General features: G+C 49.7%; 1 protein-coding gene and 1 long non-coding RNA gene across 2 annotated transcripts; both read right to left on the minus strand.

Annotated features, from left to right (window-relative positions):
- Positions 1-853: 853 nt before the first annotated feature.
- LOC144105686 (uncharacterized) lies at positions 854-11163 on the minus strand. The gene is made up of 3 exons (XR_013308859.1): positions 10659-11163; positions 5826-5997; positions 854-1892 (listed from the first exon to the last, which is right to left on the minus strand). It is a non-coding gene; the product is annotated as an uncharacterized LOC144105686 (long non-coding RNA).
- Positions 11164-16497: 5334 nt separating this feature from the next.
- LOC144103760 (uncharacterized) lies at positions 16498-22562 on the minus strand. The gene is made up of 2 exons (XM_077636414.1): positions 22290-22562; positions 16498-20507 (listed from the first exon to the last, which is right to left on the minus strand). The coding sequence occupies exons 1-2, from the start codon at positions 22560-22562 to the stop codon at positions 19983-19985; spliced, it is 798 nt and encodes a 265-aa protein (XP_077492540.1). The 3' UTR covers positions 16498-19982.
- Between the last annotated feature and the right edge of the window lie 2549 nt (positions 22563-25111).

Consider the following 25111-nt stretch of genomic DNA (forward strand, 5'->3'; position numbering starts at 1 on the left):
CTCACCTTTGCGCTCTTCAACCTGTCGGCGATGTAAGCCGTGAGGTGGCGTCCCAGACGGATGCTGCGAGCTCTAGAGCATACTTACGCATTCAAATCTATCAGACGACAAAAGCCAATCACATGCAGTTTCGACGTACGCGGTATTTATTAATGTCATGCAGCTTTATTTGGGCCACTTGAATTTTCCGTAACATTCGGCACATTGTCGTGTATTTAGCCCACAGCCGCTGCTAAAGAAGCCGAAGGCACACAAAATTTACACTTTAATGAAATAGTACGTCGAGTGTGATCCCCACTTTGCTTCCCTTGGGAATAGTGAAATCCCAAGGAAAGTCCTGGCTAACTCACCTTTGCGCTCTTCAACCTGTCGGCGATGTAAGCCGTGAGGTGGCGTCCCAGACGGATGCTGCGAGCTCTAGAGCATACTTACGCATTCAAATCTATCAGACGACAAAAGCCAATCACATGCAGATTCGACGTACGCGGTGTTTATTAATGTCATGCAGCTTTATTTGGGCCACTTGAATTTTCCGTAATTTCCGACACATTGTCGTATATTTAGCCCACAGCCGCTTCTAAAGAAGCCGAAGGCACACAAAATTTACACTTTAATGAAATAGTATGTCGAATCTGATCCCCACTTTACTGTCCTTGGGAATAGTGGAATCGTAAGGAAACTCCTGATTAACTCACCTTTGTGCTGTTCAACCTGTCGGCGATGTATGCCGTGAGGTGGCGTTCCAGACGGATGCTGCGAGCTCTAGAGCAAAGTTTGGCATTCAAATATTTCAAATGACAGTAGCCGATCACGAGGAGTTTCGAAATAAGTGGCATTTATTCATGTCAGGGAGCTGTATTTGGCCCTTTTTATTTCTGAGAATTATCGGCGCTTTGTCATTCCTGTATTACCGCGAGATCCACGCCTCTGAAGAAGTGAGAGGCAGCGAAATACTAATTACTAACGATGCTGCCCATCAAAGTTTTCTAATGAAATGCTATATACAATCCTGTTTACACGTGTTTTCGCCTTTCAAGCTGCCGGGCGAGGTTATCCAGCGGGTGGGGTCAAATATGAACACCAGTTGGGAAGGAAGCTATGTCGCGGACATTGAGGCACCGTCACACGACCGCCTAATCAGCGAGCATACCCGCTTCGCTGGTGCAGTATACAATCGTTTGCAACCGGCAGTTTCGGCACTGGGCATGATCACCTTTTGTACTACACCGCGCGCAGCCGAAACTTTTCAGCGGCTTTGTCAGCTTAGGTGTTTAGAACTACAATAAGACAGTATAGGTCGTCAGTTTTTCTTATAGATTGTACTCTCTCACGTAGAGAGGACTGTTGCGCCATTTACACATCATGAGTTTTTGTTTGCGTTCTCCGCGGAAGGCTCGAGGTTACTGGTGGTCAGAGAGCAACATGTCTGCAGACGATTATTCGCCGCCAGATGAGGCTTATAACTAACCATTTATTACAACCATTATTAGGCTGTGTCCCAACATCCCTCTTCCAGAGACATGCAAGTCAGGCTCTAAGTGTGCCTGCGGCTCGTGTCTTGTTGGAGACTTCTGGGAAGGAAGTCTCTAGATGACGTCCCGTTGACGCCGGTACCTTTGTCTGGTTGTGGATGCCGTCGGCGTGTGGAGCCAAGGGAGTCGCAGGCGACACTTGTGAAATGGGATGGACGTCGGGATCAAATTCTGTCCCCTCCCCTCTCCGACCGTCTGTAGACTCAGCAGACGCTGTCGCAGGGGATCTCCAGGAGGTGTCCACTGGAGTTGTTTGCTGTCTGCAGGCGTTGGGCCTCTTGTCTGTGCAGCTCCGGAGCCTGTGCGGTCAGCGCTGTCTGGTGTTCGAGCAGGATACGCCGCGGTGGCCGGTCACGGGCACTGGGGAAGAAAATCAAGGTGCGAAGCGTACTTGTTAAAAGACAGAATGGAGTCCTCCGGTCCCAGCCGGATCGACCCATACAAAAATGACTATAGACAGTCTATAGACTTCTTGGTTTATGGGGGTTTAATTTCCCAAAGCGACACAGGCTATGAGAGACGCCGTAGTGAAGGGCTCCGGGAATTTTGACCACCTAGGGTTCTTTAACGTGCACTGACATCGCACAGTACACGGGCCTCTAGAATTTCGCCTCCATCGAAATTCAACCGCCGCGCCCAGGATCGAACCCGCGTCTTTCGGGCCAGCAGCCGAGCGCCATAACCACTCAGCCACTGCTGCGGCCCAGTCTATAGACTTCTTATAGACTCTACTGCCTTCCTATAAATATTTCTCTTTGTATATTCATAGTCTATAGACTCTCTGTAGACAAAAGTGTACTAAAAGTGTGTCCATAAATCGGTAGCTTGCCTATAGACTTATCTAGGGTTTGTCTATAGAGAGTCTGTAGACTTTATTGGCAGAAGCCTATGGATAGTCTGTAGACTGTCTAACAAAATTTTTGAAAGGGCAAAAATCGGATGATGAGGAACCGGCTTTTCAGGAGTGATTTGGGAGGCGCATTCGAAGAGACGAATGGCGGTTTATGATTGCAGCTTCTGCGCTCGTATTTAGTGCTGTCCGAAACCAAATCCATCAGAAAGTACCAAGCTCCTGAATTGGTAAGGAAATACGTCTACTGGGGGGCAGGTAGTGACCGCTGATTCGGACCATGAGAGGGAGATAGCTAGAAGGATAAGAATGGGGTGGAGCTCATATATGGCAGGCTCTCAGACCATGAATGGCACTTTACCAGTATCCCTCAAGAGGAAAGTGTACAACAGCTGTATCTTACCGGTACTCACCCACGGGGCAGAAACGTGGAGGATAAAGAAAAGGGTTCAGCTTAAGGACATGCAACGCAGCCAGCTGTGGAAAGAAAAATGGTAGGTGTGACGTTAAGAGACCGGAAGCGGGCAGAGTGGGTGAGGGAACAAACGCGGGTTAATGACATCCTATAGTCGAAATCAAGAGGAAGAAATGGGCTTGGGCAGGGAATGTAATGCGAAGGCAAGATAACCGCTGGTCCTTAATGGTAACGGAGTGGATTCCATGAGAAGGTGAACGTAGATGGGGGCGGCAGATGGTTACGTAGGCGGATGAGATTAAGAAGTTTGCGAAGCTGCGGTGGCCGCAGCTGGCAAAAGATAGGGTTAATTGGAGAGGCATGGGAGAGTCCTTTGCCCTGCAGTGAGTGTAGTCGGCTGGTGATGACGAATGGGCAGTTTTAATTCTTCATTACTCCTTCTTGTTTCTACTTACCAAAGAAATTGTAAAATCTGTGAGAATAACAAATTAACCTTTCATTTTTCAGCAGTAATGTTCCTGCGGCAGCTTTGGGAACGCACATGCAAACGCCCCTATAAGACAATCGCGTTAAAGGTCCCGTCCAGCGGGAAACCCCGCGCTGGCGCTAATGAGTCAAGGAAATCAAGTGGCTCACCTGTCACCAATGACGTGTGACGTACCTTCTCACTTCAGCAGAACCTGCTCACGTGATTGTGAACGATCTGATCACCCTGGCAAGTGGCCGTTAAATTAGTATTGGTCAGGAGAAGTCGCAAGCGGAAAGCAACCTGGGCCTCACAAGCTGAACCGGTGGCTGTGTTTGAAACAGCCACCCGCCAAGGCAGTTAGTTGCGCGTGGAATCAAGACTGGTCCACGTGACATATAAATGGAAAGTAGAGAATGACCAAATTCCCAGTACTTGCACGGAAGGGTTCTGTAATGTTGCATTGTACTCTTGAGGGCAGGTTACGAGTTATGTGATGGTCAAAGATAGAATAGCATCCTTGTCTACGAAATGACACGCCAAGAGGACCCAGGGCGCTGAAGGGACCATTAATTCTATCGCTTCACACACTTAAGGCGGTGCCCAAGTGTCCCCTAAAGTTTTCAGTGCGCTAGCACTAAGGCCTTAAATCACTGATTTGGCCTCTGTATGCATGGCGACGCATGCAGGTGGCTCGGTGAGAGCAACCTCCATAGGTCTCGCAAGCTCCATCGGTGGCAGCACCTGCCATTGCAGGCAGTGGTGCATCGCTTAACCGCTGCACCACTGAGCCAGGGCTGTTATGAGGACTTCCAGAGCTCTATGAACGTACAGTAGATGGTTTATGGTTTATGAGGGTTTAACGCCCCAAAGCGACTTAAGCTGTGAGAGACGCCGTAGTGAAGGGCTCCGGAAATTTCGACCACCTGGGGTTCTTTGACGTGCACAGCACACGGGCCTCTAGAATTTCGCCTCCATCGAAATTCGACTGCCGCGGCCTGGATAGAACCCGCGTCTTTCGGGCCAACAGCCGAGCGCCATAACCACTGAGCCACCGCAGCGGCATGAACATACAGTAGAGAATGACCAATTCCACATATATGTGAAATAACCCATTGACGTTATCCGAAGTGGGGGCAACTCCGTCTCGTCTCTTAGAAAGGTAGAGTGCAAGGCAGGCGGAGCTTAAAGGTGCACTAAAGAGGAATCTGAACTTGTCTTCTTTACCGCGGGAACTCTATCTACATGTTCCGGGCATTCTTAGAAACTGAGAATTATTGTCATATGTGGCCGATCTCCCTAATTAAATCGGATTTAACGTTCCAGCTCCCGCCTTTTTTTGAACTCAACGCGGTAGGTAGGCAGAGTCAACCAACGCATGGAGTGGCTTTCAGCCAGTTCTAGTGGCGGTTTCGATTTTATTTTGTTTTTGTTTTTTAGGTTCTTGCGAATAAGTAGTTTCAGTCGCAGAGAGCCTAGCCGCAAATTAGGCCCACGGAAATAAAGTTTCGCGGTGGACTCGTATTTACGTGTCCTTCCGCCGATGGCAGAGCGGCAAGCCTCTACGGGACCGCAGCTGAAAGGCACCCCACGCGTGGGTTGACTCCTCCTATACTTAAGCGTTAAGTTCAAAAAGAGTTTGGTTTAATTAAGTTTATGGGGGTTTAACGTCCCAAAGCGACTCAGGCTATGAGACGCCGTAGTGAAGGGCTCCGGAAATTTCGACCCCCTGGGGTTCTTTAACGTGCACAGACATCGCACAGCACACGGGCCTCTAGAATTTTGCCTCCATCAAAATTCGACCACCGCGGCAGGGATCTAACCCGCGTCTTTCGGGCCAGCAGCCGAGAGCCATAACCACTCAGCCACCGCGGCGGCTGAGATCAAAAAAAGTGTATCGGAGCCGGGACGTTTAATCTGATTTAAATTAGGGAAATAAGCAGCGCAGTACAATAATTCCAAGTTTCTAGGAATGCTCGGAACATGTAGATAGAGTTCCCGCGGTAAAAAGATGAGTTCAGATTCCTCTTTAGTGCACCTTTAAGACTTTCGTTCAAATAGGGGGCCCCTAAGATTGGATCTGTTATTCTAAAGCTCTTTAATGACTTCCAATCGGCGGAAGCTACTACTGTCACAGCCGACCGACGAGAACACTATCGGATTCACGTGAGAAGGGCTTGAGCTTCCTGCAGCGATAACAGGAACCGCAGAAACGCGGCGCTTTACGCATCCAATACGCGATTGGTAAGGTAGTCGATATATGCATATCATGAATTAACCTGGAAAATTTTGAAGTAGTGATCAATAAATTGGTTGGTCGGGACTGATGTTCTTATGCAACACTGGCTGGAGTCCGTGCAGTTTTAAACCGACGCTGCAAATAAGAGTGCACGCACATGTTTTTTTTTTTTTTACAAACTGGTAAAACATCTTTCGCCCCATTTTCTTCTGCTCGAAAATAAAGTCGCGAAATGCGCCATGGGCAGTATACCTATGTGGCCTTTAAAAGGCAATCCGGTATAGCTTGTCCAGTGATTTGATTATCACAGATTTTCCCCTCACCTTCCCTTGACTTCATCAGCAGGGCGCCTGAACTTCTCCACGAAAAGGCGGCAGACTTGTCGAAGGTGCACTGAGCGTGCGCAGAGAGTTGCTTAGCAGGACACGTGACTTGCTCCCAAGCGTTCACTTGTGCCAGCACCAGCTCCTCCAGGTATGCTTCGCCATGCTACACCTGCAGAAAGTGTAGAGGTCACGAAGTGACGCAATCCTTTCAGTCCTGTGTTGGGCAGCAAGAAGCGAATCTGTCATGCGATATGAAATGCAGTCAACAAAATGATATGGCATTATCATCATCATCATCGTCATCATCATCAGTCTGACTACACCCACTGCCGGGCAAAGGCCTTTCCCGTGTCTCTCCAATTAACCCTGTCCTTTTCCAGCTGTTCCCACCCTATGGCTGCAAACTTCCTAATCTCATCCGCCCACCTAACCTTCTGTCGCTCCCTGTTACGCTTGCCTTCTCTTGGCAATCCGATAAGATTCTTCCAGCGGCACATGCTATCATGACGCACCTGCCTTCCGGAGACTTGCCTCAGAATCGAAGCAACCCACACTCTTCACAAACCGAGAAAAAGATGTGGTTCAAGACACACCTACTTGGCTGCGGCACCTGCAGCCTAGAACGGGGAAGTCGATGCTTCAATAACCATCTCAGTGGGCACATCACTTCGCTCAGAGTCGCACGCCGGCAACCATTCCGCGCGGCACTGCCAATACGGTAGATGCGCATCCACGACAAGGTGACCAGACAGCCGTTCCGAGTGGTTATCTTTATGGCGTTATCTACGTTCCCCCCACTCAGAAAAGCCCCGAAAGCTGATGCGCCCGCCATCATGTCTACAGGGACTCTTGAGAAAAGCGGCGTGTTCCAGATATTGCACTCTAAACGCGAATAAGGTTATAAGGGAGTAAAAAGGGAGTGGACTGCCCTCTAGCACATTCCCTCTTAGGTGTAGGGTATACTATACCCACGCCCGGGGGTACATTTTCATCTATAAACAAACGCAGTGCTTATGGTTGGCAACTAAGACAGATTCCCTCTTCAAAACATGCCAAGTTCTAATACTTGCGAAGGTTTTAACCGAGCTTCAAACTTCCTTTATTTGCTAACCTCAAGCCTACCGGTGGCGCGTTTAAAAGCTCCTTTCCATTTGCTAAGTGTAGCAAGTTACCCCAAGCAGCACAGGAAATTGGCCGATATTGGAAATGAATGGCTCTACCCTGGCCCTGTATGTGACCGGCTTTTGCCAACATATTTCCAATATTGGGCAGATTATCTGTGCTGCTTGGGTACGCTTTGCGGTGGGAATATACCTCAGTAGAATCGGCATTCCGTATACATTTAGGGATCGAAGCCTACCTTTAGAGTTCAATAGCATATCGGCCTCTAGAGGACACCTTACTCACTTTCTACTCCCATATAGGCGTATTTGTGCTTAGCGTGTGCATGTGTAGAATGACAAATTTCTTTCCTCAGTGCTCACCATAATACACAGGTGCTAAATTCTTTCCATTTATAAAGGCGCTCAGCAGGCAACCTGCGCTGCTGTGGTCTTCTATGTCGTCCTGCTTGTTCTGTTTTAACTTTCTGCAGACAGGAGGCTCTAAATCGATTTTCCTACTTTCCTACAACGAAAGCCATCAGTGATCAACCTTAATTCTCTGCTATGCAAAATTGCATAGCAATATGCAAAACTGACCGCGAACGCTGGCTACGGTAAAACAAAATATAAGCCGAAATGAATGAAAAACTTCATTGGGAGTTTTGGTAGGTGGCAGCCATACAAAAATTCATTTTAAATTGCGCCCCACGCCATTAGTGTTCGCGCCAACGTCACTGAATTCGCGTCAACGTCACCGTGTTCGCGCCAAAGTCACTGAATTCGCGCCAACGTCACCGTGTTCGCGCCAACGTCACCGTGTTCGCGCCAACGTCACCGTGTTTGCGCCAACGTGTCCTGCTTTCCTTTTGGGTAAAATTGGCTTGTTATCATCATGCTAACGTTGGCAAGTAAAGAAAGCTGGCTTTTTTCTGACCTGCGCTAGTGAATACGTGCTAAACGTGTCTGAAGAACTCGTACTGAGAGTGCCAGCATCTACTACGTGCCTGCGATGCCACTGCGAAAGATAAAATCAACCAGCGCCTTTTTTCAGCAGTGCGAGGAATAAAACATTAATCTGGGATAAAGGGAAACCACTACTCCTGACAAGCCTTGTCCCTCGAACGTTGTTACGAATGAGACCCCTGAAGGTTTATGTTAGCGCAACTGCGGGGCTCTTTCTGTTGAGCCCCCAGGAGGATATTAGAAAGAACAATTCCTCAAGGCACATGGTACACCGCTTTCTTCAAAAGAACGACCATGTTCGCAAGCGCTGTTGGTGTGCTTCGTTGGTCGCAACACCTCACCACCACTCAGTGATAGAAATCCAGTTTCAATTGATTTCAGAGCAACGTGAAAATGTGCGCCAAAGCAGTAGAAATGTGAGGCACTCATGGTTCACCTTTGTCACTCGGTATCGGCATGCTGTCGGCCGACCGGGAATGTTTTGTCCTTCTTGGCCCATAATTGGCCAGTGCATGCTTTGTGAGCATATATCAGTATTGCTTGATGGTCATAAGGTTACCGTATACCAAGTACTGCATTCTAGGCCATCAAGGACATGAATGATTCAAGACGTCACACTCGCCTGCAGCCACGCAGACGACTGGCGTCAGAGGAGGATGAGGCATTATCATAATCATGGTGAATAGGAATCACTATACGCATGCGCCTTGATCTCACAGTAACTGTCGCTGTGACGTAATATGGCACGCAATGACGTCCCACTCAGCAACATGACGTTGTGACTATTACTAACAGTTGTGGCTAACTATTATGCGCGTGCACCACAACTTCACACCCAATGCGAGGTCCATGACGTTGTCGATGGCCTGGTGCGAAAACCGGAAGTTCCATCGCGGGAACGTTTATAGCAAAGAGATACGGGATTTCTCGCCGCTTGAACCTAGACGGATTACCGTTGTAAGGCCTATCTCGAGGTAAGGTAAAAGGTCGCTGCAAGAGGGCGCTACAGTGCAGCCGCGCGTCTAGTCCAGCGTACTTCCGACGATGACTGAAGGAAACAGCGCGAAGACAAACACAGAAGAGACGGAGACAGGTGATGCGTTGTGTCGTGAAAGCTTCTCTTCGGTCTTCCGCCGTTTTTGCGCTGTTCGACCAGAATTCTCTGCAAGCACCGACTCGCCGCCATTCTAATTTTGACGAAGCCTGTGGGCAAGCGTGCGCACAGACGGACAAATCCGCGCTCAGTGCACACACATACACGCAGTCACCCCCCACCACATACGAGAGCATACGCACGCTATCACAAACGCACATACAGCCGTACGCACGCCAAGAATCAGTGCTTCGCAGAGAGCGAGGCGCGGTGCTGCTTTCGAGCACGCGAGAGAGGGGGTGCCAAAACGCCGTCGACGACAGCTGAAGAGTGGCTGCACTCGAGAGAAGTGGAAGAGGAGGAGGAAGAGGAGGAGGAGGAGAAGAGAGAGGGGGGTCTCGTCCCTAATTCTGAAATCGCGTGCTCGCTCAACGCAGTCCCGCACCGCGGGCTGCGCGGCGATGCTTCGTTCCTTCCTTCGACGCCGGCGCTAATAAATCATCGCCGGCCGAGGGCCGCCCCCGAAGGACAAAGACGACGGCAAAGGCTCGGAGGAATAAGCAAAACGCGAAGAAGTAGAAAAGCAGATAGAAGGAGATAAAGAAGTGGAGAAGGAATCGCGTTCGTCTGCGACGCCAGCGCAGACTGCCGCCCCCTCCCCCCCTCTTCCCCCTTTACCGAAAGCCCGAGGAGGCATTTTTTTCTTTGCCTAAAATGGCCGCCAACGTTGGTAGTGATGGGGGAGAGAGGCAGGGTGAAAGAAAGACGCGTTTCGAAACCGATTCTTGCGACTACCCGTGGCTTGTTTCCGCTGCGTCCTTACGGCGTGATTCTGCTGTTTTTAGAGCTGAAACCGCGATACTTGAACACGTCGTTTCATTGCCGAAAAGTCTGCGAGCACTTATAACTTACCAGCAAACATCGTGATTTTGAGACCGCTTTCTTGGGCTCTGCAGCTATTCAGTGCCAAGCGTGTGTTCGTTGCCTGAGCTCAAAAAACGCTGCATCCCAAGTTAGTCATTCTGCTCCCCAGTGCTTGCTCTGGCAAGTCAATTTTTTCGATGAATAGGGTGCGCATTTCGTTGCTCCCTTAAACAGTCTTGTCCTTACGTACAACGTCTGCCAAAGATATACAGGCCACAAGGCTTCACTCGGGGCCACACAGCAAAGTTTTGTTAGCGTCGCCAGTCCTCGAAAGCTCACAGGGGTGAGCGCAGTTATCATCCTCATCTCATTCCTACACATCTTAGGAGCAACAGCAGTGTTCGCCTTGCGTTAATGTGGAGACAGTTCAGCGTTTCGCTCATCTCTGTTCAACAACACCCCATCCCAAATAATAATATTAAACGGTACTCCCCCATAAAGGTGCTAACAACGGGGTCCTGCATACAGAAAACCCTGTGGTCTGTACATTTTGGCGCCAAGTGTAGCCCATCTTACATGCGTTCAAATATTTCTATACCTGTTCATTTCTAAACAGCTAATTTCTTGCTCGTTGACCTGCCGGCGCCTACAGCTGACATGTATAGGCCGCACGGCTAGTCTATAGATTCCGTGCCTCAACCCTTTTTTTTTTTTTGGCTCACAGCAGCAACGATAAAAGAAACTGAAATGAAAAAAACGCTGTTCTTATGTTTTTGGTTTCTTGGTAAAATTGTTGCAAGTACTCACCGATTGCTGAACCAACGCAGTGATTCACCACAGACAGGGCAGCCCCACGGTTCCATCGGACTTGGGTTCGCGCGGTGTCTTCATGGTTGAACGCACTCGTAACCACATCATGGTGCGCCGCCGCGGTGGCTCGGTAGTTACGCCGCTCGACTGCTGACCCGAAAGACGCCGGTTCTGTCCCGGCCGCGACGGTCGAATTTCGATGGAGGCCCGCGTACTGCGCGACGTCAGTGCAAGAACCCCAGGTGGTCGAAATCTCCGGAGCCCTTCACTGCGGCGTCCCTCGTAGCCCGAGTCGCTTTGGGACGTTAAAACCCTCATTAACCTATAAACCATAAGCTCATGGTGCCGCATCTCTTTGCTGCCTGCTAACACGATTCCGGGCAGAGCGAATGATGAGCTAAGCCAGTATCGCGGAAGCTGCCAAATACGAAGCGCACGCTAGGCGCGTGCAACCACACGTGCACGATACTGGCGATCGGGACCCTGAATTTGGGGGCTTCTTCCCAGGACGCCTGGCTTAAACGAACTACGACACTCGTGATGCCAAGTTTCATGCGATAATGCCGGCTGTACGATAATGCAAGTGGATCACGGGATCAAACTATAGCTGACGAAAGCGCTACTGCCCTTTTGCCACGTTGCATCAAGCAATGAGGTGGCATTTTAATTCTGCACTCGGCCTATACCTGCAGCAATGTACTAGCTGATAAGGGCGGCGGGTAGTTGGCGATATTGCCGTGACTGAAACCGCTGACGCACTTATATCGTGCTAGACGCTTGCCTATCTGCTGTCGACGTTTGCCGGTCACATGGCGCTTGGGAGATACACAAGTGCTTTTTCCTTCCCCTTTTTAATTCTTTCTTTGCTGCTTCACGTTTATCTTTTTTTTTTTTTGCTTTGCGACTGGAAACGAGCGCCGGTCATCACGATAGCTAGTGAAACGCAGTCGTGTCTAAAACTTGACCCCTATCGATAAAGTTTCACGCTATCATTCAGATCACCCCATTCGCGCTTAATTCGACCACTACAGCCAACATTTTATTGTGTTGGGCTTTATGGCGCGTAAACGGCCAAAGCTTTTGCAAACCTGTGACGTATACAACCGCGCCAAATGGTCTCTTTCCATGTACGGTGATCTGCTTTTTTGCTGAAAGTTTCGCGTAGCATCGCCCAACGAACATTCACCGGCCCGGCGTCTTTTTCGAGTCGTGAGTGATGGGGAGGAGCCAGAACAAAGGATCGAAGTCAGGCCACTACAGATATGTGCAAAATAGAGAGGGAGTGGGAAAGGCGAGGCGGAGTAGTGTAACAGCAGAATCAAGGTGAAGCCCACTGGGTCGAGCTTCCGGCAACTGCTCGTCGGCGGTCTCGGTGCCTGAGCAACAAACTGCACACGCACCTGTCGCCCGCCCTTTCCCCCTCTCCTTTTATACTCGCTCGCTTTCGTTGCGTTTTATGGGCCGGTCTCTTTTCTTCATTAATGGCATCACTTCGCTTTGTTTCTGGCCTCTTACCTCGGCGGTAGGCGATCAGGTCGCCGCCGCATGTAGCGAAGCGGAACGGCTTCCACGAACTTGCTGCACGATGTCTGCTTGGTGTGTGCTTCCTTTACACTCCCTCTTTGTTTTTGTTTTTCTGTATTTATTGTTTTCTCCCTTCCTTTTCTGAGCATGATTTCATACCCACGCGAGGTATGTGCACGCCTTACGAGTTACAGTAGCCGTCATACAGAAAATGGCAAGCCGATCGGTACTGCCACCTAGCGTTGGCTCACTGCAGCACCAGGCTCTAGTTGACCTAAATAGAACACTGAAAGGTAGTTGACTAGAACATGTTGTGGGGCTAGCTGGTGCATATCAACAGAAAAAAAATTTGGCGCCAAATCGGACAACACACAGCAAGAAAGACTGGACAGGCGCCAGTCCAGTCTTTCTTGCTGTGCGTTGTCTGATTTGGCGCCATTTTTTTTTTTTTGCTGTAGAACACTGACACACCGATGCAGGCAGTAACGTCTTCTGCCATGAAGATTTCATTACCTTTTTCGTCCTCCCTCATTCGAGTATCTGAATGGTTTAGAAGAGTGATGTCAAGATTTGATTTCATTGAAATTATTAGTGTTTCCGCATTATAGACAGATGCGTTGCGTATGTATGTCTCTCTTCCACGTATATTTGTCCGAATCTTTCATTTTTTATATTTCTTTTTTTTTCCTGTAAACAATGATTGTCCTTTGCCTGGTGCCTTTGTAAACTTCTAGGCTTTGAAACCTGTAGTCTTGTATGCAGTAATTAATCTTTTTTTTTTCTGTAATCTTGTAACGGGATATGTGCAAGCTGTTACTGTTGCCTTTGGGAGGATGGAGCGCTGTCAAGCTGTGTTAAAACAGCTCTTTCTCCACCCTCCCTTTTCACTTTTTGTGTGGAATAAATAAATGAATGTTCAAATGTTCACATCGACTTCGAAGATGAACCGATCCGCCACATTGCAGACATCCAGAGAAGCTGCCATAAGGTCTGTGGGCCCATGCACACTTTATTAGCAAAATGCTCTGGTCCTGCAGTTCCCTCCTCACCTGCCGCTGAACTTTCCCAATCCAAAGTACACTGCCATGAGATAGTTAAAACTGGCGCGGAGAGAAGGTAGTCTTTTTAGTTAATTTTTAGGCGCTCAAAGTGTCCCCGACGCAAACAATCCGCTGTGACAGCATCAAACGTTTCTACCTCCTCGCTCAAGAAGCTTATAACGGGGAAGTGACTGCTCATTCACATCCACCCAAGCGCAGCCATACAGTTACGAACTAAAGCTATACATCTTCCACAGAAACTTCGTATAGCTGAAAAAAAATTTGTCCAGGTTCGGGGTTCGAATCTGGGACCACGGCCTCACCGGAGCAGTCGCTATGCCAGAAGTAGAACTTTAGTTAGCCGGGAGATCGGCGCGTCACTTCGAGTTCTTTTTGTGGAAACAAGCGGTTTGCTTTCATTGCCTAAGGTAATTTAGTTGGCGGGAAAAAAAAAGTAGCGTTTAATTCAGTAGTCAATCAGCATTCCTGTTAAACTAAGCTGCGAAGCTGCGCCTTCGGACTATTTTCTACGCGGAGGCTGTTTTGCGACGAACTCAGACCGGCTATTTCGTTGGTTTAAGCTGTTTTTATCCTCTCTTGACCCAGTCCAAATGTTTGCTGAAAATGATGACCTGAACATTGTTGTCTGCGGAATGCGGGGCACTAAAAAACGTGGGCCAACTTAGCTTGATCGTGACACCTCTGAGGTGGTAATACATTGAGTGGACATGATTCGACGTTTCTGGTACTCGCTGGTTGCTGGATGTGAGACAGGACAGATGCATCTGCAAGCTAGCGTACTCGCATCTAGAGAGGCCTTAAAGGAGTATAGACACCTAAATTTTGGGTGCGTGTTTTCTTGTTTGTAACGATGAGTTGGACATTATTATACATGAATTACCACCTGGTATTCTCCTACGACCGCTAAATAATTTATAATCGAATTTCTTTCTCATGCTGTTTCGGTTTCGCTTTCAACAGCCGAATGAAGACTGTGACGTCAACGTGTACTTACAGGTCGCGTGAGACATGAATTAACTGCAATATAATCGCTGCTTCCTCATTCGTTGTCATTCAGGCTGGATTCAGCCCTGCAGTCAATTAAAACTATGAAGCAGCAATTATATGGCCATTTTTCCATGCATCACGTGACACAAAAGTATACTCTGACGTCACAGCCATCGTTCGGCTGCTGAAATCGAGACAGTGCGGCAGAAAAAAATTCTAATATAAATTATTTAGCGCTAGTAGGCGAATATAACAATGGTGATTCATGCGTAGTAGTGTCTTCCGCATCAATGTAGAGAATAAATCATGCCGCCAAGATTAGGTTGGCTCCAGCAGGTACCAAACTTCCAGACATCCTGCGGGTAGTTTGAACAGTCGAAACAGAAAGGAGTACAAAGACAGTAGGCTGTTCTTCTAGCGAACTCCCTTATATTAAAGGGTGGCTGAGTGGTTACGGCACTCGGCTGCCGGCCCGAAACACGCGGGTTCGATCCCGGCCGCGGCGGTCGAATTTCGATGGAAGTGAAATTCTAGAGTCCCGTGTACTGTGCGATGTCAGTGCACGTTAAAGAACCCCAGGTGGTCGAAATTTCCGGAGCCCTTCACTACGGCGTCTCTCATATCGCTATGGGACGTTAAACCCCCATAAACCAAACCAAGCCCTTATATTAAAGAGAGTATGCTAGAGGACAGCTTACCCCCATTTTACTCTCATATAATACAATAATAATTGGTCTTGGGGGTAAGGAAATGGCGCAGTATCTGTCTCACATATCGGCGGACACCTGAACCGCGCCGTATGGGAATGAATAAAGGAAGGAGTGAAAGAAGAAAGGAAGGAAGAGGTGCCGTAGTGAAGGGCTCCGGAATAATTTCGACCACCTGGGGATCTTTAACGTGCACTGACATCGCACAGCACACAGGTGCCTCAGCGTTTACCCATATCCTTGTTTGAAGTGTATGTGAACAAGTGATGGACTACGTGCACCAGTGCTGAAGGTTTATGTACAACTGAGCGACATTTATTTCTTCTTCTTTTATATCACTCTCTTCGACACAGTTTTTTTTCTTCTTCTTCCCAAAATAATATACACTGGCTGGCAGCCACAATCGCGACAGGGGGCGCCATGTTGGAGCCGACGTATCGCAGGTATTGGTTCACAGAACTCGCGCCGGTTTGCACACATGTGCGCGCTCTAAAGGTCCGAGCACGCAAACACACTCAAACACACACACGCACATACACACTCGCTAGCAGGCACACGCGGACCAACGTACCCGGCACGAACAAACGCCCGCAGTGGCGAGAAGAATTGAGAAAGGACCGACAGACGTGTCGCACACTTTCTAACGCGTCCGGTCGACAACAGCCTCGTTCCTTGATCTAAACACACCCGAGATGCCCACAGCGGTGCGCCACTGTCAGAGCAGCTCGAGGACTGCCCTAGGGCAGTTCCAGAGCAGTCCTCGATCTGTTCTGTGGGCTTGGTTCATTAACGAAGCGCCCCTGGACAGTGTAAACGACGAATGGGGGTTGCTGTTCACAGCAGTGAACAGCCCCAGTACAACTCCTTAAGTGGTCACTGCGTGTAACTTTAGTTTCACTGCCTGAAACTTTACAGGTCTGCTTGATCCCTGGATTTTGTACCTGCCAAGCGGATAAGCCGACAAGGGAAGCGAAATTTGTGGTTCGTTATGACATACATGCGAAGGAAGTCAACAGTCACGGAAACTAGGAAAAGCACAGGGGAATGTTTCTATTTTTTTAACTTGAGGTGTTAATAGAAAATTATTAATTATTTTATGGCTAAAAGAACATTGATTAGAAAGCAGGAGAAACAAACAACCACATGCCGCCAGTAGGATCCGAACTCACGACCTCCGAATTTCACGTCCGATGCTCTACCAACTGAACTACGGCGGCGGCTGTCCTATCCTCTACTGTCAAGGGTATTTATGTTATGTCTAACCTAAGCATGAGAGTGTTCACCAGCGCCACTCTCGTCCATAGCGGCGGACGTAGTACATCCTTTATCACTGTGAATGTCACGTGGAACATGATCTAACGGTCAGCCCGGACAAGAAGGTACTAGGAGGCAGGTGTTTATGCTAATTACACAGAAACTGTTGAAGCTATTCCAGAGAACCGTCACGTTTTGGACGCTGGGACCGCCAATTCACAGCAGAGAGGTGTTGCCTGCTTGAAAACCTGGCAAAACAGCACGGGAGCAGCAATGGTGATTCCACTATTATTAGCCCTGGGGTTGTTGCCTCTTTTCAGACAATACCAAGACGGTATTTAAAATTGATACAGACGTATTAGCTTCCGCATAAAGATTGCAAGTATGAAGTAACCTTGATGGTATCCTTTGCGCAATGTATTGTTGGAAAATCCCGCCTGCAAGTTTAGGCCAGGGAGCCGAGGCTGCGTTGCTGGCTCCTAAGCGTCAACGACCGGCAGACGCACTGTACGGTTGACTACCACGCATCGGCCGCCATGTACACACCGTGCGCGTAGTTGCTCCTTCGTACACATCGATAGAAGGTGATCTCCACGCGGAACTCTATATATTCTATGTACAATGCGAGTGCGACCACGACACTCGTGCGGTCAGAAATAATTAAGAACACCAACGTAGAACCAAACTAGGGCAACGCTGAAGCTGCCTCACGGCTATTCTGCTTTTCTCAATTATTGCAGCGCCATTAAATACTTTTTTCTTTAGCTATCCCTGGGTCGGCAGGCACCTGCCCCTTCGCAATAATGCATCTATACGTACAGTGGCACATTTCATTCATGCGCTCTTTTTTCATGCGTGCAGGTGGCTTCCACTGATGACATCATGGCAGCCATGTTGGTGAACTATTCGATGAATTGCGGGAAGTTCTTGCAAGTTCGTGAAGGGGAAGTATATCCAGCAGCGTCCGTCAAATGTACAAGTCCGATTGGCTATGAAACAAGCGCAAGGAGCAAGGAGGTCTACACCTCCTGGTCTACACTCCCATATCCTGGAGTGTGTCAGCAGCTACGAATGGCGCACCAACACGGCATCCGTGACGTCACGGGAAGCCCGTTCATAGCACCAATGACAAATCAAACGTCGTCAAGCCTTTCCCAACGACCTTTCCAGAACGTGCGCCATGAGATAGGCACCGCACATTGGTACGTATTTCAGTCTGTACAGGATTGAGCTCCTAAGGAAAACATCACCACAGTCTGGTAAAGTCGATGCGGCACAAAATTTCTGCTAGCATCAGCAGCTGAGAGCAAGAGCTACGGAACAAAGGTGACGTCATATACCAGTCCGATAGTAGGAGTTCGATTAATGTCTCCAGTAAGGATATCCCCAATTGAAAACCTTGGTGCGCTAGCTCGCATATATCCCTTCCGAGACCTGGCAATGGTAAATTTGTCCCAATATATTGGACGTAAGAAAAGCAGCCGCGTCAGCGATGGAAGCAGGTTTAGTGCCGTAAAAAAAAAAAAGTTTTCTCGAACATCTGCTGCCATCTAGTGAGTACGGTGAAAGCCATATCGTTCGGTTACTTCAGGAGCTCTCAAAAAGGTGGGCGTCCGAGCGAGCACGTTTCACTGAGACGGTCAAAAGAGGAGAAAGGAATTCACATGCATTTTAAACGAACAGTAAATAACTTTGAAGCCCTAATTAACACTTGCAGCAAGCAGTACAGCCAACACACATAAGCACATACTGAGTGCAGAGGAGGCTCTGTACTTCTTAAGTTTCGCATTTTCTCCGTGAACCTGGACACCTCCCAGGACACTAAACTCGAAGCGCATAAAAACATATTTGAACCAAATTTTGGAAGCAATTTACCATATCCCAGGCATCTTGAAGGAAAGCGGTGACACTAAGCACCATTCGAGAGGCGGACGCATTGTTAACAGGGGGATTTCTGCTAAAGCAAGTAGAATGCGTTATCCCCATGGGACCATTCTTTAAGGGGGCTCTGCAAGGGGCTCTAATAAAGTTGTGGTATGCCTGAAATGTTAAAGGACAATGCTTCAGGAGTATCCTCCAGCAAGAATTTTTTTATGCTCTTTGTAGAGGCTGAGTTGTCTGTAGTCAGTTTGAATTTCAGAGTCTCCGCGCCTTTCCCTCCCCTCTCGTCACTTTTTGCGCGCTGAAAGGTCGACGCTACACCACCGGCCCCATCGCCGGGGGCGGGGGGGGGGGGGGGGGGGCACTTTCTGATCAGCGGGATCTACGCGGGCTTACTGGCCGCGGCCATGTTGGTAGCTGCCTGACGTCTGAAAGAGTCTAGCCAACACACATCTCTCAACTTGTATACACACATGCGAGCGACGGAGGTGGATGCGAGCATGAAAAAGTCGCTGGAAAGGGCTCGCCAACTTTCGCTCGTTATTGCGGGTTCTCTGCTGCTTGTAGAAGTGTATTATTTCGCTCAGTTGTTCATGACAACGCAATCCAGTGATTGAGCGAGTTGATGCACTCTCCTCAGAAGGTGTTTCAGAGCCCCTTTAAATTAAGCAGAACAAGCGGAGCGGAGATGACCGGAAAAGATATCGACTCATGTTCGTTTGAAAATATTGTTTCCTGCGCCAGGGGACAGACTGTACTGAAGACACCCTTGTTCCAGAACTCTCTTAACGCTTTGCTTTGCGCGCCCAAAGCAAGTGACACTCTTGCTTCGTCGAAACCAGCGGAGAGGTATGCACGTAAGAAACACAAGTGGAGGTCAAACCGTAGAAAACGCTTTTCAACACTCCCAACGACGGCTCGTGGGCCAAGTACCGCGAACCGCGCCAAAATCGGGCGAGCGTCCGCACACCGCACAAGCACACACAAGCACACGCAAACACACGCAAGAAAACGCAACGCAGTCGCACAAGGCGCGCTCTCAGGCACGCGAGACGGGGCAGCAGCATCTACAGGGGGCGGCTGAGGCGAGCTGCCGTCGCACACACGCCTTCGGTGCTCTGAGCACATAGCTCGAGGCGGATTATTTTGCCGAATTTCTGGTTTAATTTTCGCCGAAGGGGCCAGTGTGAGGCCACTGAACGTTCATCTGTAACTGAGCGATCCGGTGCGCTGGTGCTCAAGCTGGCGTTCTGGTAAACTGTATAGATGCCGACGCTAATTCGTCAGAAGCAACTGCTACAGAAAGCCTCAAACCAGAATCCTTATAGCAGGAAACCTAATGCAGTGTGTTGACAGCACCAGCACAGACGACCGTTGAGAAAGGTTAAGCAGAAATATATTGCCGGGCACGTTCCTCAGCTAATCCGCTAGAAGCATTAGTTGTGTAAGGGCCAAATATAATAACAAAATTTATATTGCTTTATTAATTTAGCACTTAGAATCAAGATTAAAAGAAACGAAGTCCATATACCGGCCCCCTTTTCATTGTTCACTGCTGTCGGAGTAACACGCGGGTATTGCTTCGTAGATCAACTTTTTGGGTCCGCCGAGGTGTGCTTCGTCAAACAACGGATGTCATAGGCTAGCATCTCGTATAGCAGTGCACCAGACAGACAGGCAACGGGGCGATCAAGCCAGAACATGTACACAGCGACATCGGCAAGGGCCGACTCGAACATCGAGTGGTCTGCGGCAATAGACAGACAGCTAAGCAGTTCCCGCCACGTCCACACCCGCTCCAATCCTGGTACTCCAGCTGGGCACCATCCCACGTCACTGCCCGCGCAGAAACACACACGCACACATTCACACGCGCAGGAGTGTCATAGAACAACGTCCGCGCCGCGCTAGGTGAGGATCTGTTGGTTCATGGAAGGGTCCGTCTGGTGGTACCACGTGTACTGCGGCATGTAGCCGGACATGGCGACCGCCTTGGACGCGGCCGTCATGTCCCACGAGTTGAGCGGCGGCGACATGGCGGGCGGCGTGAGGCTGGCACCGTGCGGCAGGTGGTGCGGATGATGCGGGTGATGCGGTGGCAGCGGCTGGTGCTGCTGCGGATGGTGGTGGTGGGGGTGACTCGTGGGTGGGCTCTGCGGGCCCGGGGACGGTTCGCTGGGCGACTGCGGTGTCCCCGCCGAGTTGGGCGGTCCCAGCGACGGTGGACCCGGTGTTCCGGGCGCTGGGTTCGGGGTGTGCGGTCCCTGGTTGGGTGGCTGCGGGGTTCCCACGCTGCCGGGGGTATTGGGAGTTCCTCCGCCTCCCCCACCGCCACCCCCTCCACCGCCGCCGCCTCCGCCGCCACCTCCCTGCTGCTGGGCCTTGAGCATCTTCTTGTACTTGGAGCGCCGGTTCTGGAACCAGATCTTGACCTGAACCAGAGAGAAGAAACAGCATGTGCTTTTGAGTCAAACGCTTAAGGTACTAGTAAAGGTCACATGATGAGTTAAAAATTTAAATTGCAGGAACCGAATTTACAGAAACTGGTTCTCTTCTTGTTCTCTGGCCGTGATTGCACTTTATCGTACAGTTTTTTTTTTGCTAGCTTTCATATTATTCTTTAGTTCCCGCCTACATCATGGCAAATTTATGGCATAGGTACTATTAGTTATGAACAGCTTATGAATGCATCCGGCTGATGTGCACGACGAGCAATTGGGGACGACAAATAAACATGAATTGATCATAATTACAGTAGGCATCACCAGATGCGGGTTTCTGCTTTTCCTACTCGCGTCGCTGCTGCATCAATCACGCTTCACAAACCCGAAAATTATTGTTCCGGTTCACATGGGCCGTGAGGTAAGTTAAATATGCCACTTGCTCGTGTAAACAGTTTTTAAGCATATACCTGGTTCTAGCTCAGTTTCCGATGTATGATTTATATTCCTCAATTTCGTTCTACCATCGGTGATGAGCCGAGCACTGAAAAGCTAACGCAGCCCAAGATCCCAAGTCGCGGTGCCATGGTGGGAAGTGAATATAGGGAGTCACCACCAACACAGCGCAATGAAGCCAGCATTGGGATACCGCATTCAGCCAGAACATTCACGCCATCGAAACAAAACCTTCGAAAGCAATTCGAAGACAAGGGTTACGAGGTTGAAACGGCAAAAAAAAAGCGCTCGGCACGCGTCTCCACCAAACAAGTTGCCAAAATGTGAAAGGCGCAGCCAATGTCATAGCAGGTGGCGCCAAACCTCCCGCTGTTTTTTGGTACTCATCACAAGAGGTCGCCTCCGTGGCATGTAAGCAGCACAACTGGCGCCATGCACACGTTTGTTTACAAACGAAAAGGCGGCACTGCTCTGATCCACTTGATGTCATTCCTGGAAGCACTTCACCAATTCTCTCTGTAAGTCCTTTTGGTGCGCTACGCAGCTGTTGGAGTGTGCTTCAGCAAGCAGCTATACAACCGGAGTATAAGATTACGATCAACCACAGCTGAATACAATGTGAAATGAAGGCCCCGGTTTTTATTTTCTTATTGTTTCGAGCGAGATAAGAAAAAGACGGTCACAGAGTGACATACCCTGTTTATTCATACTATTTATTCCTGAAAAGAACAATGGTGAACACTGTAGAGGCAACCATCAAAAGTCCAAGACAAGGGATGCCGCGAGCTGTCACTGGAGTTCCTTAGTCGAACAGGCCACAAAGGAAAAGCCCTATGCGCGTTGAACAGCGCAAACTATGCACAGTAAATGCTACGGCAAAAAGAAATCCCAGCAAACAAGTCAAGCGTCGGACTCCCCCTGGTCTGTGAAGACGCCGCTTTCGAGTGGCCCGGCAGCGAGAAAAGGCGTAGCGCCTCGACCGCGTGCGTTATGCGTTGCCGACCGTTTCAGGCGCGCGCTCCAAGAGTGCACTAACACGAACACACGCACATGTGCACGTCAATGGTAGGAGGCGCGCGCGGCGTCATTGTTTTGAGGCGTCCTGAGCAGCGCGCACGACGCTCCAGAGCACTTCATGACACACGGGGATGCGAAGAGGGGGAGCGGGGGTTCTTGTAGAACCCCCGCCCCAGCTGTGCGCCCGCGAGCCCCCGGAAACACTATTGTTAGAAGGGCCGGCGCCCCAAAGACAGGCCTTTCTGCACGGATTCGCGCAATGTACACATACGCGTGCCGCCATAGTCTTTTTGGGCAGACGGCTGCGGTGGCGGCATGCGGCGCAGAAGACACGATGCCGCTGCGGCGTATGCGTCCATAGCCGTGGCCGCTCCGATAGAAGATGGCCGGCTGCCACCGTGGCGGCACAAAGAACCGCCTTCTGAAGAGCGCCGCGAGCAGCGAGATATTTTCTTCTTCTTCTTCGTAGGCTGAAGATCCTCGCCGAGACGTAGGACTCGGCCGCGGGGAGTTGAACTGTCTTTCGGGGGGCGGGGACTTGGCGGCGCCACGTCTTGCTTCGGTCGAAGGCATCGGCGCGTCTGGCCTTTCGGGAAATGCCCGTCATCTTCGGTCGAAAACCCTCCCGCTCCTTTTCCCCGCCTCGCGCACTCCACGCAGGAACTGCCTGCAGCCTTAGACCGTACCCGCACCCCCCCCCCCCCTTCCCTTCTTCACTCCCTGCACCTTGGTGTTCTATGCGCTCTTATTCCTTCACCTCGGACACCTCCGTGAGCGTGCTTTTCTCGGATCACTGCAGATACCCCCCACCCTCCACCGACCGTGGTGAGTAACGCCTCTTCCTTCACCTGCAGTCCACGTCCGATGTCGGACCCTGCACTTGGCACGGCCGGACCGGGTTCATTCACCGGCGTATGTGGAGTGACGTGGAGAGGGGAGCCACAGAAGACGACGTGCAGAGGCCGCGCTGAAGAACAGTGGAGAAGACGCTGGAGAGGACTAAAGAGGCTGCAGGACTTCGGCGGTGACAGCAGAGACAGAAGCACTACGAGCTACACATACACTAGACGTCGGCGCCTGATGAAAGGTTTGGCGGCGCTAAGTCCAGCTGGCATGGCTTGCAGACAGGACTTGACATGTACAGCCGAAGCAACGACGTGAGAAAAAGGATACTGCGTGTATTGTGTCGCACCAAGCCTGTAGTATTGTGAGCAGGTCGCATACATAGCTTCGAATTCCGAGTCCCCGTGCACTAGGAATTTTTTTTTTTTTAGTGTAGAGCTCAGACTCAGCGGTGTTGAACTTGCTAATATGGACCGCACATAGCGCGAGCAGTTCTGGTAGCCTATAGCTATGCTTTGCGGCAGTAGCGAAAGTATCAGGAAGTCAACTGTGCGGAGGCGCGTCGTCGTACACAGAAGAAGCGTTGAATTCACCGGAGTAGGTAAGAAGGCAACGAACAATCAGTACGCAAAGCCCGACCACTTAACTGTACAAAGAAACACAAAACAAAAAGCTGCTTGTTCGCTCGCCTGGCATAGAGGTTTATGGTTTATGGGGGTGTAACTTCAGAAATCGACTCAGGCTATGAGGCACGCAATAGCGGAGGACTCCGGAAATTTCGACCACCTGGGGTTCTTTAACGTGCATTGACATCGCACAGTACACGGGCCTCCGGCACTTCGCCTCTATCGAAACTCGACCGCCGCGGCCGGGATCGAACCCGCGTCTTTCGGGTCAGCAGCTGAGCGCCATAACCACTGGGCCAGCGCGGTGGCTTGCCTGGAATAAAAGACTGCGTTGAAAATGCCAAGCGACCGTCCGGAAAACCAAAAGGAGTTTGAGTGTATATATGGCGCGCCGTATTCCAGAAGCGTATACTGTGCACTACATGGTTTACGCAGAAACGTACCTGCCCTAAAAGGCGGAGACAACACAAACAAGACAGGGTTGGCGCCAACTTCCAACCAAGTTTATTCATTGAAAAAGCACTTAGTGACCATACGCGCCGGCGAAAAGAGACAGGCAAAAAAGATACAAAGAGTGACTTAACAAAGGCACACGTGCCAAAAGGAACAAAGCAATGATAGCAGCGCTGACAATGCTCCACTAAGAAAACTAATCTCTTCATCTGACAGGGACACAGATGGCTTCCTTATGCAGACATGGCCCCTCTGCTTGATGTAATATGCCTGGATTATTTCGCGCTGTAATCTATCTTCAGACCTCGCAATTAATTTTGCGTTTTCAAAACAGGGACGGCATCTGCAGATTTTGCAGTGAGTGGACATGTTGCTGTCATAACCATTTTTTTTTGTAGCAATCTCGTGCTGCCTCACTCTTTCGCTACAGCACTGACCCGTCTAGCCGATATATTCCTGGCCGCAGCTTAGAGGCACAACGTACATGTACACAACATCAGCCGTGCATTCAGTGGCGCGGATTTGGTGATTCTTTTTGCACTGCCTAGCCATTCTTTCTCTGTGCAAGGTGAAAACGCGCGACAGCTTGCAAGGAGCAGAAATAACTACATTTATCTTAAACCTGCTGGCCACTTTCTTCAGGTTGTGCGAAAGACGAATATAGGGAATCACCACCGTCGGTAGTTTTTATTTATCCTTGTTTTTTTACCCTGTTCACCTTTTGACGTCAGTTTGCTCTCCTTGACAAGGTTCTCGCTAATACTAGTGATGAGGTGTTTTGGATACCCAGCTTGGTGAGCTTGTTTAGTATTATCGCTAGTATTATTACTGATATCATTTCGTATCACTAGTATTAGTGAGCACCTTGTCAGGAAGCGCAAGCCGACGCGAAAGGGTGAACATGGGCAGAAAAAACAAGGATAAATAAAAACTACCGACGGTGGTGATTCCCTATATTCATCAGCTTTCGTACAACCTGAAGAAAGTGGCCAACAGGTTTAAGATAAATGTAGTTATTTCTGCTCCTTGCTAGCTGTCGAGCGTTTGCACCTTGAACAAAGTAAGAATGGACAAACAATGCAAAAGGAATCACCAAATCCGCGCCACTGCATGCACGGCTGATGTTGTGTACGTTGCGCCTCTAGGCTGCGGCCAGAAATATATCGGCCAGACAGGTCAGTTAGCATGCTACAACGAAAG

The sequence above is a fragment of the Amblyomma americanum genome, chromosome 9 (genome assembly GCF_052857255.1).
Source record: "Amblyomma americanum isolate KBUSLIRL-KWMA chromosome 9, ASM5285725v1, whole genome shotgun sequence".
NCBI classification, from domain to species: Eukaryota; Metazoa; Arthropoda; class Arachnida; order Ixodida; family Ixodidae; genus Amblyomma; species Amblyomma americanum.

Coding starts and splice junctions, on each gene's coding strand:
- LOC144103760 (XM_077636414.1), bottom strand. CDS start 22,562: ATGCCTTCGACCGAAGCAAGACGTGGCGCCGCCAAGTCCCCGCCCCCC. Junction 20,508..22,289: donor CGCATGCCGCCACCGCAGCC/GTCTGCCCAAAA, acceptor TCTCTGGTTCAG/GTCAAGATCTGGTTCCAGAA.